Here is a 13,978-nt window from a genome sequence, read left to right as displayed (position 1 = left end):
CTTCCATCAATAGTACTACTAGTACTATACATGTATTGATCAGTCATATTTTACTACACTACAATGTATTACAGGTACACACACACACACACACACACACATACACACACACACACACACAATCTCAGCACAAACACAAACACACAAATACATACTGTACATACATACATACATACATACATACATACATACATACATACATACATACATACATACATACTGTACATACTGTACATACATAAATACATACATACATACATACATACACACACACAAATGCAGAAATACATATTTCACATGTACACACATACACCCGCCTACACACACCGACACACACACACACACCGACACACACACACATGCACACACACACACACACACACACACACACAAACACACACACACACACACACACACACACACACACACACCACTCATGCAAAGAAAGACATTCACAAAAGCTAATTACAGGTGTTTAAGTTGCAGTATGTTCTAGTATACCATGCCTAGTATACTAGTAAAAAACAAACAAACATCTTGAAGTACAGTCATGCAAAGTTTCAAACAAGTTACAATGTACGGTAAATCAAAATGAAGGAAACTAAACTGAGAATTTGAGAAGAATTTGATATACTATATTTTCAAAACTTGGTAATCATTACTACATGTGTTACAAAATGAACTGAGAACATTCACCATTACAAATCAATTATCAATTATCAAGGGGTTATCAATTGTGTACATAACATCAAGGTAGGAAAGATAATTAGATATTATTCCCCCAATATTTTTCTTCGTTCAGCCAAGAAACATGGGTGACCTAAGGGGCCTTGTCACTACAAGTACAAAATGTAGCTAGATGAGTCATGACAAACTCTTAGGTCATGAGTATTTTCCAGCTCAATGAAGAAATATATTGGGGATTAATATAATTATACCTCCTCAAGGATAGTGCATGAAAAATAATGGTGATTTGGAACATTTAGACTCATATTTCTAGCACCACATAACCAAGTGACGTAGACACGAGTTGTCGTGACATAGAACGACCAGGGTATATAACCCGTATTTTCTGTTCAAAGATATTATCTTGGCCTGTGCATAGTATAAAGGTTATTAATTATGTGTACATATTATCTGTACATATTATGTGTACATATTATGTGTATATATTATCAATTTAGAGTTGCCTGTTTACTAGTATTTCAACCACAAGTGTCAAACATACTTAGACTGGGATTTCATCACTTATGTGTACTTGGTATCAAGGTAGAGTTGATGTTCATTTGAACCACAAGTGTAAAACATACTGAGATGTGGCTGTCAATTATGTGTACATAATATGTGTACATAATGTGTCCAAAGGAGTGGTAATATTGTTTATTTCAATCACCAAAATAAACCAATACTCAATACTAGTATTAAACTAAAGTTCAAGTAATATCATGGTCATACAAGCTGCTTTGGAACGCCAGAGTTCTTAACTAAATTTATTTACAATATTACTAGTTGTCTCTTTCTAACAAACTGGAAATAAATTCATCAGACAAATCAGGTATGTAAGGGTCCCGACATTGACAAAGCGGGTGTAAAAGTCTTCGACGAGCACATTGTAGAAAATGACAAACTGAGCGTGAAACCATTACCAGTACATACTATCACTAAGCAGTGTTCTCTTTGTTTTCACTAGAGGACTCACATATTGATCACACCTATAATTGCCAGTTAGAGACCAGAAAGGGAGAATCTAAGGTCTGGTGGCCATGTCGATACTATTTTTACATAAAATGTAGAGATTTGGAGTGGGATTTTCATGCCCTCTAGAGGGCGCTATGAAATTACACTAAGGTTTGACCCCCTTATTCTTTGTACAGGGAGAACACTGTTAACTCTTACGATGACAAAATTTCAAAATCAAACATCATATCACTATTGCTATTCTGCTTACATTATACTCTTCTGATTAAATAGTAACTTTCCACTTTTTATGCACCAAGCTTTACCAATCAATACTTCCCAAATGTTTATTGTTAGACGGACCAAAAAGCCTAGTTTCTGTTTTGCACATAACAGCTGAAAGTTTCCTTGCAATATTGCTATGAAAACAAAATGACCTTTCACCCTTGTAGCTACAAATACCCAACGTACAAAATATTCTGTGTCTTTTTTTAAATTTAAATGTTACTATTGTGAGATGGGTCACATTGCTATCTCTACAGCGGGTCTCTATATACATCTGTCAATTTCACACGTTCAAGTACATGTTTATCTCTAGCGCGAGATACAGCAGTTGTAAATCTTGGCATATCTTTATGTGCATACTTCACCATTACTACTCAACTCTACATACCGTGATGTTATCATGTATTTACCTTTGAATACAGCTTACAAACATTTACATATTTTCAGTTGAATGATGGAAAATAATCAGGATATAATATGTAAGTATACAATCTGTTTAAAATTTGATGTAGCAGTCAGCCACTTGTTCAGTTTGATCTACAGCCCGATTCATGCTAGTGTTCACTGGCTGTTTGATACAACCAACCAGAAACTAATAAGAAACTGTACATGCTACACTTTAACATAGCAACATTGACTGGACAGTTTCTAGCACCATTTTGTCCAACTGAAATGAATTAACATACCATCATGTAGACATTTGTTGCAGACATTAACACATTGGCTCCTGCCTGTCTGGGTCTAGTAGCATATTAATATTTCATTTAGACAAAATGTAGCAAAATTGGGAGCTTGCTATATCTTAAGTGTACAGTGTACAGTTTCTTATTGGTTTCTGCATGGTTGTATCAAAGACCACCAGTGAACACTAACTTGTAATGGGCTGTATTAACTTCATTTTCACTTCTATCATTGTTTGTTTTATATTTTCATGTGAAAGGATACAAGTACAACCAAAAAACAAAGGTAATAGTGAACAGATTGATGGCTTTTACATCAGATATTGATCAGATTGATAAATACATTGCTATGAAATAATATCGGGCATGTACTTGAAAATTGACAAAAATTACTGCATGCCACTCCTGTTTGAAATGGAACTTTTGCAGAAATTTATTTTCCTCTTACAAGTTGAGTAACCTTGTTGACTTGCTGACAAATAAAACTATATTTTTGAATCATTCAATTACGATATATTTTGGTTTGAGTTCAGACAAGCTGGAGAGACCTTACAACTGCTGAATTATAGATGAACAGTAGAAAGTCAATAAACTCAAATAAAACCTTCACATTATTCCTGTAATCAGAGAATGAGTTTTAACATCTGGCACATATGTGGAATAGTTGGAACTTTCTATATACAGCACCACTGATAGTTTGACTGGAAAGAGACTGGTTTCAGAGATCATTGTTGCGAATGAATCTGTTTCCTTCTGAATGTCTGCCATAGTAAATGTAACGACATTGACCAAATGTACCTGTAAATAACACACATGTACAATATTAGTAATAGTACATGTTTTCCTGATATCTACAGGTTTGACCTTGAACATCCTGTGATGTTTTGGTTTGTTTCATTACCTGTTTTGAAATGCATGTCATATTAACATACACAACTGGATATAGACAGTCTGAGAACAGCCTTATCAAGTATTATAAGAAACCCACAGACATACTTTACCATGCCAGAACACACACACATGCATGCATGCACGCACACACACACGCATGCATGTACGCACACACGCATGCACACACACATGCAAAATTAACACCAGTCCGTCGGTCCAAGACTGACAGATTTCCATTCAGACCGACAGTTTTTCAGAATTACAACAACTTGTCGGTCCTTATGATCAATTGGAATCTGGAGTACACATTGTAAATAACAACAGTTACTCAAAGATATATCCAATTCTAACTACAAAAATCTGATCTTGTGTTGTTTTACTCTCGCTCAAGTCAAATCAACCTGTCTTGGGTCACAGCTAGCTCGCTAGTGTTGTTGTCAATGATAATATCAAGTCTACATAAGACGTAGCATACAGCATTTACTTTTATGTTAAAAAACACATGATTGGTTCGATTTCTTTCTCTAGTTATTTGTGTCTTGACTAATCAGAACGTCTTAGACATTCACACTCATTTTACGTGTTCAGCACATGTGTCTCTCTCTGCCATAATATTCACTGTTGTAAAGTTTACTGTTCAAAGTATACAAAACTTTTAACGTGTTTGCAAGAGTTTTACGCTGTATTTGTAAGTATATGGTGGTATTTAGAAGGCGGTCATGAGCCTCCAAAGAAGAAGGCAAAACAGATAGAGAAAGAATAGGACAAGAATGTAGAAGGCGATCGTTTCAAGCTGTTTGGCAGACAGAATTTAGTAACTGGTTACTGTAAGACAACGAGAAGATGTACTGCAAGCCATGTCACAGTGCATACAGCCAGCTGTCTGCTCACAAGGTACTGGTGACAATGGACTATGTTTTGAAAGTTAAACTACTCAAATGAAGGAAATAGGCATCTTACCTTTGTGTTGACCACCTTCTTTAACTGATTGTGGTAATGGTGTATATGGACTAGTTGGAGGTGACTGGCTTTCTTCCCCATCAAACTATAAATTAACATAACACATCATATCAAGGATCCAACAAATGTTGATATAAACAATCCCTAAAATAGATTCAAAATCCAAAACAGATTCAAAATCCAAAACAGGTTCAAAATCTAAAACAATTTCAAAATGAGTGTCACTTTGGTCAAGTTCCCTGGAAAATGACACATGTCAGTGGGTACCATCATATCTTTGAACACATGATTTCAAAATCATTGATATGTATTGACCACCATGCAGTAAGAATGTCTCCAAAGATTGTGTGTAACTTTGAAACCAACCATCTCCAGTTGATACACTTATAATATACTTTTTCCTGTGGAGGTTTGAGTAGTGACAAAAGTTTAGAAACTTACTATTTCTTGTGGAGGTTTGATTATTTTCATGTAGGACCCAACTCTCTTGGCTTCACCTTTCTCTTTTTGTGTGACTGGCTTAGAATCCAAAAATTTTAAATTAACAAGACGGTAAAGTACAAAATATCTGCAATAAGAATGAGAAAATGTTCTTGGCATAAGATAGAAGTTAAAGGGTGACATATTTAGTTGAATCTTGCTGATAAATCTTCTTTAAAACTACAGACTATATTAAAGATGTAGTCCTCATTCACATGTAGAAGAGTTTTAAAAGTCAAGATAAATATGAGCATAGACAATATGACACCATTTTTTACCATTTTTTTTCAACACATACCATGCCTAGACAGTTTTGAAGGACGTTTGACCTTCAAAGTGAAGGTCAATGTCACCAGAAGTACAGTATGTTATCCAGGCTCATGTAACTGATTAGACTGTAGGATATGATGCCTTGTTCCAACTTCACTGGCCTGTTCTATCTATCTAGTATTGACAAATGTGTGTTGATGGCTCCTGCTTTGAGGCTGTGAACTTCCCAACTTTCGTATTGTGTGATCTGGGAACTTGTCTACATAATTGAACAAATTAACACCTACATTTGTCACAAGTCATTGTGTCACAGTATGTTAAATATGCAGTTGCAAACAATAGAGGACTGCAACTGACGGATGCCGACAGAGCAATACTGCCCATCAATCAGTGTCAAATTTCATTGTTCTCAGTTCAACGTATTGTTTATGTTCACACAAAAAAACCACTGACAGCCTTGCGCGAAAATTAAACTGCGCGTAATCACCGTGATCTCCCAAAGCGCAAAAATAAGACTGCGCAATAATTTCCCTGTATACAGTATCTGAAAGTGGTTGACTGATGTGTGAGGGCGCCCTGTCATGGCATACCTTACTGACTAGTAATTGATGAAATATGACACAAGAGAAAACAATGCAAAAACAGGCATAATGAAAACTGATCTTAGCATTTTTTTACTACTGTCATCCTGTAATTGTCATGGTTACCTGTATCTTTGGTAATCCTCTTCATCTTTATCAGATGAAACCAATTCATTAGGACATGCTAGGTTACCGAGGAGACTAAGATACGTTAGTGATGGTAAATTCTCCCTTATTTTAGCTACAAAACCATCTATATCTGTGAGGTGACATCGTCAAGGAAACTGTTGGTATGGTAATATAGTACTCATGAATATTTCTATGTATCACTTTACAAAGTAATGCTCTGCATGCTGTTGTAATATTACACATGTACTAGTGTACACACACATACAGACAGACACGTACGAGACACACGTACAGAGACACACACATACACACACATACATACATACATACATACATACATACATACATACATACATAAATACATACATACATACATACATACATACATACATACACACATACATACATACATACATACATACATACATACATAGACAGACACACTCATAAAGAGATATACACACAGAGATTGACACACACACACACACACACAACACATACAATTTACTAAAAACATAATGTAGAAATAAGAGAACCCATGTACTTGTGGTGTTTTCTGTTCCATTTTTACTTCCCTTCACTCATGAAAGTATGACTACACAGAAACTGCTTGCACTTACACACAAATACACAAAGTACACCATGCTAGCTCTCAGGCACCATAGGGTTTTTTGTCATAGTCTCTGCCATGGTGTAATGATATAATGAACTGTTGTACTTTCTCAACTCCCTTGGATGCATGCAAACCTTATCCCTTTAAACTTGTACTTGGTTTCTCATAACACCCCACCCCACCGCCCACCCCATCCCACCCTACCCAACAAAATGTGGCTAAAACAACTCTAGAGTTCCTGAAAATTACAGGATCTGAAACAAAGTTAGCACGATATTTTGACTGGTTGGGAATGCAACCAACTTTTGCAGTCAAACAATTGGAAATAATGATTTTTCCAAAGGAAGCTACATATTACTCAACTATCATTGCCCTCACTTTTGGTCCACATGGTGCTTCAGAATACAGTTTGGCCTAGTGGCCAAACTGTACAATCTTTTGTCTTTCTGATAACAAGCATTCAACCACACTGACTCTACACCTAGATCAAAGGATATTTTGTTGTTGTTTATGGTCAGCGTATGTAAATTAGGATTATTGGGTATCTGTACATTGTCATCAAGGAGATTATTGTCCACAACCAGTTCTTCTAAATGTGGGAAGTGCTCTAGTCCAGCTAACGTTCTGAAAAAACGAGAGAGAAACATTATTAAATATATTTTAAATAAGTAAACCACTGACATCAATGAGTTCATGGGGTGGAAAGGTGCTGTTCCCAACAGTGTACTCTCTACTAAAAGACCAACTGTTTGTTGCAGGTCGAAGTAATAAAAACAGTGTCACAAGAAATTACTGTGTGTCTGTGGCACCAAAAAATGCCTAAGAGGACACACTTGTTTCCAAGCAGGTGTACTCCTAAACATTTGATTACACACAGGTGTGCTGTCCTTTGGAGTATGTTACTCTAAAATAGGGTATATATATGTCATGTTAAAGAGGTCTAGTGTCTACTGTACTACTGTCTAGTGGTTATATTGGGGTATGGTCTTTCTTGAAATCTTATTTCAGAGTTTCATTAGTTATGCAGTTCTCAACGTATGAAAGAAAATGTTCAACATCACCATTACTCTTTTTTATATGTGAGCTTTGATTTCTCTCTTGTCAATGGGTGGACTCCCCTGGTTTATCACAGTGTACACCGATTCATTTTTTTTACACTTCTCTGATTTGGGGATAGTGCGCGTGTATTCTGTCATGGATACTGAATGGAAATGACAGATTTTTTTCAGTTATAGACAGTCAAACATGGCAACGGGGAGTGATAAATGTAATCTGAACGTTTATATTTATGTTCTATGTACTTAAATTATTAAAATAACGTCCTTGCATATGAAGCAAAGATTTGAAATATAATTTTAGAGTAGCTGTGCAAGTTGAGATGTCCGAATTGAATAAGTGAACACTATCATTTTGATTGGATCCACAAGCCAAACTATTCTGAGCATGTGACGGCATAGGCCGGTCATGACCCCTGTGGAATCGACCAGGTCACTCAATCAAATCCATCCACTGGCTACCTGCTGCTTTGGCAGGTGAATCAGCACCTTAGTTTGTTTAATATATTAATTTAGAAGTTCTAAATCTAAGGCAAGACACGCCCCAATTTGAGACCATTCCAGAATGAGTCTGGCGTCAATGCAATTGCTGAAATTCATTTTCGTACTTCTAAGCAAAATTTCAAAAACTGTCACACCTTCAATGATAACAGGTTCTGTATTTACCACTGAGATGTTGATAAGTTGATTGAAATTTACTTCTAATGTGATATACAGTGCTGAGTTTCAAGTAGTATTTTAATGTGTTTACCATCATGTTTTTACATGGCATTGATCGTAGCGGTGTGACCACTACAACTTTCATCATGGTTTACCTCATATAAAAATGTGGCGCACTTGTTAATGTTCATTTAGGGGGAGGGTGGTTTGTCCTAAATGAACGAAGGTCGTTTAATGAGCTCCCTTAGCTCACTTGTATTTTGTTTGGCTGAAAGAGTGATAATAATGTTGGGGAACAATATCACATCTATTTTATGTTTGTGGATGTCACCCTCTTAGAGATCCATAATTCATAGATCTACTTACCTAAGACAGTTAAAGCTGAGATCTAATCTCTTGGCTATTGCTCCATATTTGTCAATAATGAACTCTGGAATACATTCTATTTCATGTGCAACGTAGGATATCTGAAAAAAAAAGACGAAAAAAGAAGTAAAACTTTCATGATTTAAGTCTGATAGCTGGAAAAAATCACTCAATGTTAGGTAGACTGTGAGATATGTCATGTCATACCGCCCTCATTGGCCATCTCAAGTAACTATAACTAAATCTGTGCTTGCCATAACCAAATTCTTCCTGGTTTCCTGTTGACCTAAACAGCCCTAAGTCAAAATTAAATTGTATTACTTTCTTTACAACATACAGTATACAGTACATGTAACTGTTACATTTGTGTCTTTTATCATTATAATAAGTGGGCTTAAATGATGTGTGTAGCATTCCTTTTATTGATTATTTTGGCAGTTTTCTCCCAAATATTGTAACGAACCTGCTCATTTGTGCAGTTCTATTAGTCTTGCTGCCAGACTTTGTGATTTATGTCTTCCTAATTAGTTGCACAAAGTGCGTCCCAAGTGGCGAAGCTGCAAGAAGCAAGTGACAAAAGTCTTTTGTCACTCCCCTCTTGCAGCTTTGCTACTCAGGGCACACTTCATGCACCTTAAAATTAGAAAGACGTATGTTGCGATGTCTGGCAGGAACTGATTGAAATATGGCAACTAGAACAGGTTTCTGTTGTTGGTACAAATCTCTGTCCAGTAACCCCTCACACAGGCCTCTAGGGAATTCTATTACTCAGGAAAATTCCAGTCAATGATTTTCCAAGTACTTGTAAAGTCAATGACATGAAAACAAAAGAATATTGGTGTTTTGGACTGTATCATGACATCACGCTCTCATTTGACACCAAAATCACGAAATATTTTATTACAAATTATTACTCTATGATGTTTATATTATCTAGTACTTATATTTTTTACAAAAAAATCACAAAACCTCTGAGTTGACTATTCTCAGTTCACAAAAAATCATGATCTGATTTTTTGCCATTTGAGACAGATTTTTTTGCCATCTGTGACGAAGCAGTGTCAGATCATTTTTTTTCACGCGAACTGAGACTGGTCTCAGATTGATGTTTTCTGCCATCTGAGACTGGTCTCAGATCACAATTTTTTGTGAAGGACCTTACATACCATAAAGATGACATACTCTTAAGATTTTTGTATACACTGTAAAATATAAAGAGAGGTACTGCATACGGGCTATTTGTTTGCATATTGTTTGGTAATTGGCGATTCACACATTCTCAGTCAATGCCTCATCATGCTGGTATACAAAATGAAATAACTTCACTTTGTAAAAAGGACAGACTTGGCAACAGTTTTCAAGTGAAGTGTTGCATCCATATGGGCTGTTTTCCTCAAGTATTGGCAACAAACATTTGCTACAATCAATACTTTCTACTCAGATGCAATCACTATATATTAAAACCACTGTGCAGTGCTAAAACATGTAGTATATCTGGAATGTGACACAATGTATATCTTTTTTTTAATGCAAATCTGTGAGAATATAACCAAACCTTTCCTGTTTTCCCTGTTGACCTAAACTGCCCTGAGTCAAAATCAATTTTAGTTCTTTTCTGGCTATTGTCTATAGTACATTGTTTTATAACGCCTAGGGAACTGGAGGCATATATCTGAAGATTGACATATTCTTACCAGAAGCTAGACATTAAATGTTTTTATAAGAGCAGGAAGGGTAAGTGAACAATTAATACCTAAGTGAACCCATGGAAGTAGGAACCTCCATGGTGAACGTAAGTGAACTAGCTGATAACAGCTGAAGATATACCTTAAGACTCCAAACTGATAATATCATCTTTATCAACCATAAAAGTAGCCAAATACATATGTAATTATAAATCTTAGTATATGCCTCCCGTTCCCAATGATTAACTGTTACTTTTTGTGTATGTTATCACAGTGGTCACCTTCAGAGGGGAACACCACTCTAGTCATTTCATAAACTATGGGTTCTGGAGAGACATTTCATGATTTTACACCACCTACAATTACTTTCAGAAAAACATCAAGTTGTTCTTGTGCCTTTACAGAGTATTATTTCCAGGGGCAATTGCATGATGGGAATCAGCAGAAATAATATAACTGTGAAAGTAATTGTAGGTGATGTAAAATCATGAAATGACTCGCCAGAACCCAACGTTTATGAAAATGACTTCATTTCCTGGAGTAGCGTTCCCCTATAAATGATGTGTGTTTAACATAATTTCATTAATAAATATTGTCAAGCTGTTCTGCATTAAGTTGGCTCACATGACCTTTTTTTTGGTTCTATGTGTTTATGTAACCGTCCTCTAGAGATAAACGGAGGTATGTTCCATTACTGGAATACAGAAAGACTTGATACTAAATTACAATATCTTACAGAGAAATTGGTGGCTTTCTGCCAAATCTTGTAGAGATTGGGACCAATTCCACTGATAGCATTGACCTATGTTGTTGTAACAGCTTCCCCCTCACACATGCCTTAGGGAAATTCTATTACTCAGGAAAATTCCAGCTAATGGTTTTCCAAGTACTTGTAAAGTCAATGACATGAAAACTAAAGAATAATGGTTTCTTGGAATGTATGACACACTCTCTCCATTCATAACGTCAAATCACAAAATACTAAATATTACAAATTATCGCTCAAAAATGTTTACTATTGAGCATGTACTAGTATTACTTTTTACCAAAATCACACAGCCTGTGAGTTAGTGCTTCAATACCGTTTTCGATACAGTTCTTGGAAATACCTCAAACTTTCTATTACTAACTAACTAAGCTGCAGATGATTAGATGGGAAGTCCCCCTACCCTTTCCTCTTTACTATACGTCATATCAACGCAGGGAGATTCACACACTGTGTTAGAACATTTCTGAACCTGTGTACGGTCTTCTTTTGATCACGTTTGTTTATAATTATTCAGGAGAGGTGTGACAAAAAGCACTGCCGTAATATATGGGTGAATACAGTTATATGTAAATAAAACGACGTAATCAACACTTATATTCGGCTTGCTCGTGCCATGGAAGTGGGTTATACTTCCATGCTCGTGCAAATCACACGCATCCAAAGTAAACAGATACCGTTCAGTGACACACATTTTAGCTTTTCTTTTCACTGTATATTTGAAGATTAAAACTGGGTAAACCGTTCATAAGTATCTATTTAATTGCGTACCTGAGAACCATCCAATACGACAACATCATTTTCGTTTACGCCTCCGTTTTCCTCAAAATCTTCTGATGCTCCGCCACTAAGCTCGTCTTGTGAACCAGACGCCATTTCTGTTACGGTATAGCAACTACTGGGGGCGCTGTTCATCGAGGTCAATGGCCACATATATGGGCCGGAATGCAAGATTTATAATAGATTAGCCACGCTGACAATAATAAAATGTGTCGATTTTGGAATGAAAAAATATCTGTAAAAAGAATACATATTTCGTCTGATTAAATTTCTTGTCTTAAAGAATTTTCTCCATCTCGAGCAACATCATCACCAAGTTTCAGACCAATCTAGTAGATCTCAAGTTTGTTTTGGCCAAGTATTTTTTGAGTTGCTTAAATTTTTTGACACATCAATAATCTGATCAGATTTGACTTGTTTTCCTGTAGACGCCACTAAAACAACATATTTCAAACCAATCCATTCAGACAGTATAGTTTAGAAATATTTAAAAAGTTTTGTTTTCCTTTTGTCAGGGATTCTGAATTCAGAACTAAAATAGTCTTGATCTTTAAATGATTTATAATAAATCTATTAAAATATATGATTGCTGCATGAATTAATTAGAATTTATGTTAAATCATTCAATGATTGATTGGCGGTGATCGTGAATCCACAAAATGAATTCTCACCTTCACTTCAAGGACCTCTAGAACATGTTCAGTTATCAATGGAAAGGTAATTCTTCGCTATCTAGTCTGATACTAACACTGAAGGATTTGTTGTTGGTTGTACTCCTTAAACAAAGGACTGCACACAGTGACCAATCTTATCCGTTATCAGTACTATGACGGTAGTTAAACAATAGACAGAACCACTCCTGTAAGGTACGTCTTGACGGGCGCCCTCACACATCGGAGGGAGATAGGAGGCCGATGAGGGCAGAGTGACACGACGAATCTTACCTACACTCCGCCTTCATTTTGTTATATATAAATATAGAATTCAGTAATATTACCTCCCTGATACAATTACTTATATTTTAATATATATCAAATGTATGCTGACTCCAATATACTCCGTGTATTTGAATGACTACCACCAGCATACATTTAATAAAAAGTTATGTAATAAAATGTATTAAAATGACTATAACGCAGTCTAGAAGATCCATGGTTTCAAATCAGATCTTGTGATTCGAAGCCATAGATGGCCTCTAAGACTACATGACGACATACATTTTTCAATAATTCATGGCCATACACCTACCTGCTAACATTGCATCACTGATGTAAATATATTGAAATTTCCATACTCTGGCATCTTATCAAGTACAAAAGATGTTATCACCATGACAACAATCATTCTAATCACAAGACTTAGAAACTGCTAAGCTTATTTGATTTCTAATCTACATATGACCTCTGTTTGACCTTCTAAACACGAGTTCAGGGAATCACCTTAATCTCAGACCAGTAACGTTAGTGGTTTGAGCCTTAATCTTCAGTTCTTATCTTTTATACAAAGTAGTACATTAGCCTGAGAAGACTGCTTACGGGGTTGAACAGCATAAAATATCTAACAGTCACCATTGGTCATGGCACACATGTATTAACCAAGTACCCTCTTCAAGTGGGGAATTTGAATTTGTGATGGGAGATGACAGTCAAAATATGATCCCCACACGACTATCACTTGGGAGACATCAACGACTAGGTACTTGGGAGATGATAGTCAACATCCCCACATGACTAGAAACGACTTTCAACACATGTTTGTTCTGGTATTTATATACCAGTATCTTCATGTATAGCTTTACCCCAAAATAAATATCCAATCCTCGTCCACAACACACCTCAAGGACAAGGTTCCCCGAAAAATCAAAGTTCTTCAATTTTCTCCAAACTTTGCCATATGAGCTTGTTCCTGGTCTTTTTGAAATTACAAAAGAAAGTTAGGGGTTCACTGTCTTGTTTTCAAGAAAATCAACAAATCTCATATTTTTCAATAGAGTTAACACAATATCTGTCGGCCATATTGGATTCTAAAATGACTAAATTTAGATATCCAATTTGACCTATACTTCAAAAATTGTACGATGACCCTCTAGTTTTTTCAATG

General features: G+C 35.9%; 1 protein-coding gene across 1 annotated transcript; it reads right to left on the bottom strand.

Annotated features, from left to right (window-relative positions):
* Positions 1 to 485: 485 nt before the first annotated feature.
* On the bottom strand, positions 486 to 11,979 carry LOC144452033 (leucine-rich melanocyte differentiation-associated protein-like). Its single transcript, XM_078143032.1, has 7 exons — positions 11,870 to 11,979; positions 8,648 to 8,748; positions 7,048 to 7,190; positions 5,951 to 6,083; positions 4,935 to 5,061; positions 4,494 to 4,578; positions 486 to 3,440 (listed from the first exon to the last, which is right to left on the bottom strand). The coding sequence occupies exons 1-7, from the start codon at positions 11,972 to 11,974 to the stop codon at positions 3,361 to 3,363; spliced, it is 774 nt and encodes a 257-aa protein (XP_077999158.1). The 5' UTR covers positions 11,975 to 11,979; the 3' UTR covers positions 486 to 3,360.
* Positions 11,980 to 13,978: the final 1,999 nt, after the last annotated feature.

This window comes from Glandiceps talaboti, chromosome 22, assembly GCF_964340395.1.
Source record: "Glandiceps talaboti chromosome 22, keGlaTala1.1, whole genome shotgun sequence".
Lineage (NCBI taxonomy): Eukaryota > Metazoa > Hemichordata > Enteropneusta > Spengelidae > Glandiceps > Glandiceps talaboti.
This window is presented reverse-complemented; position numbering and strand designations above follow the sequence as displayed.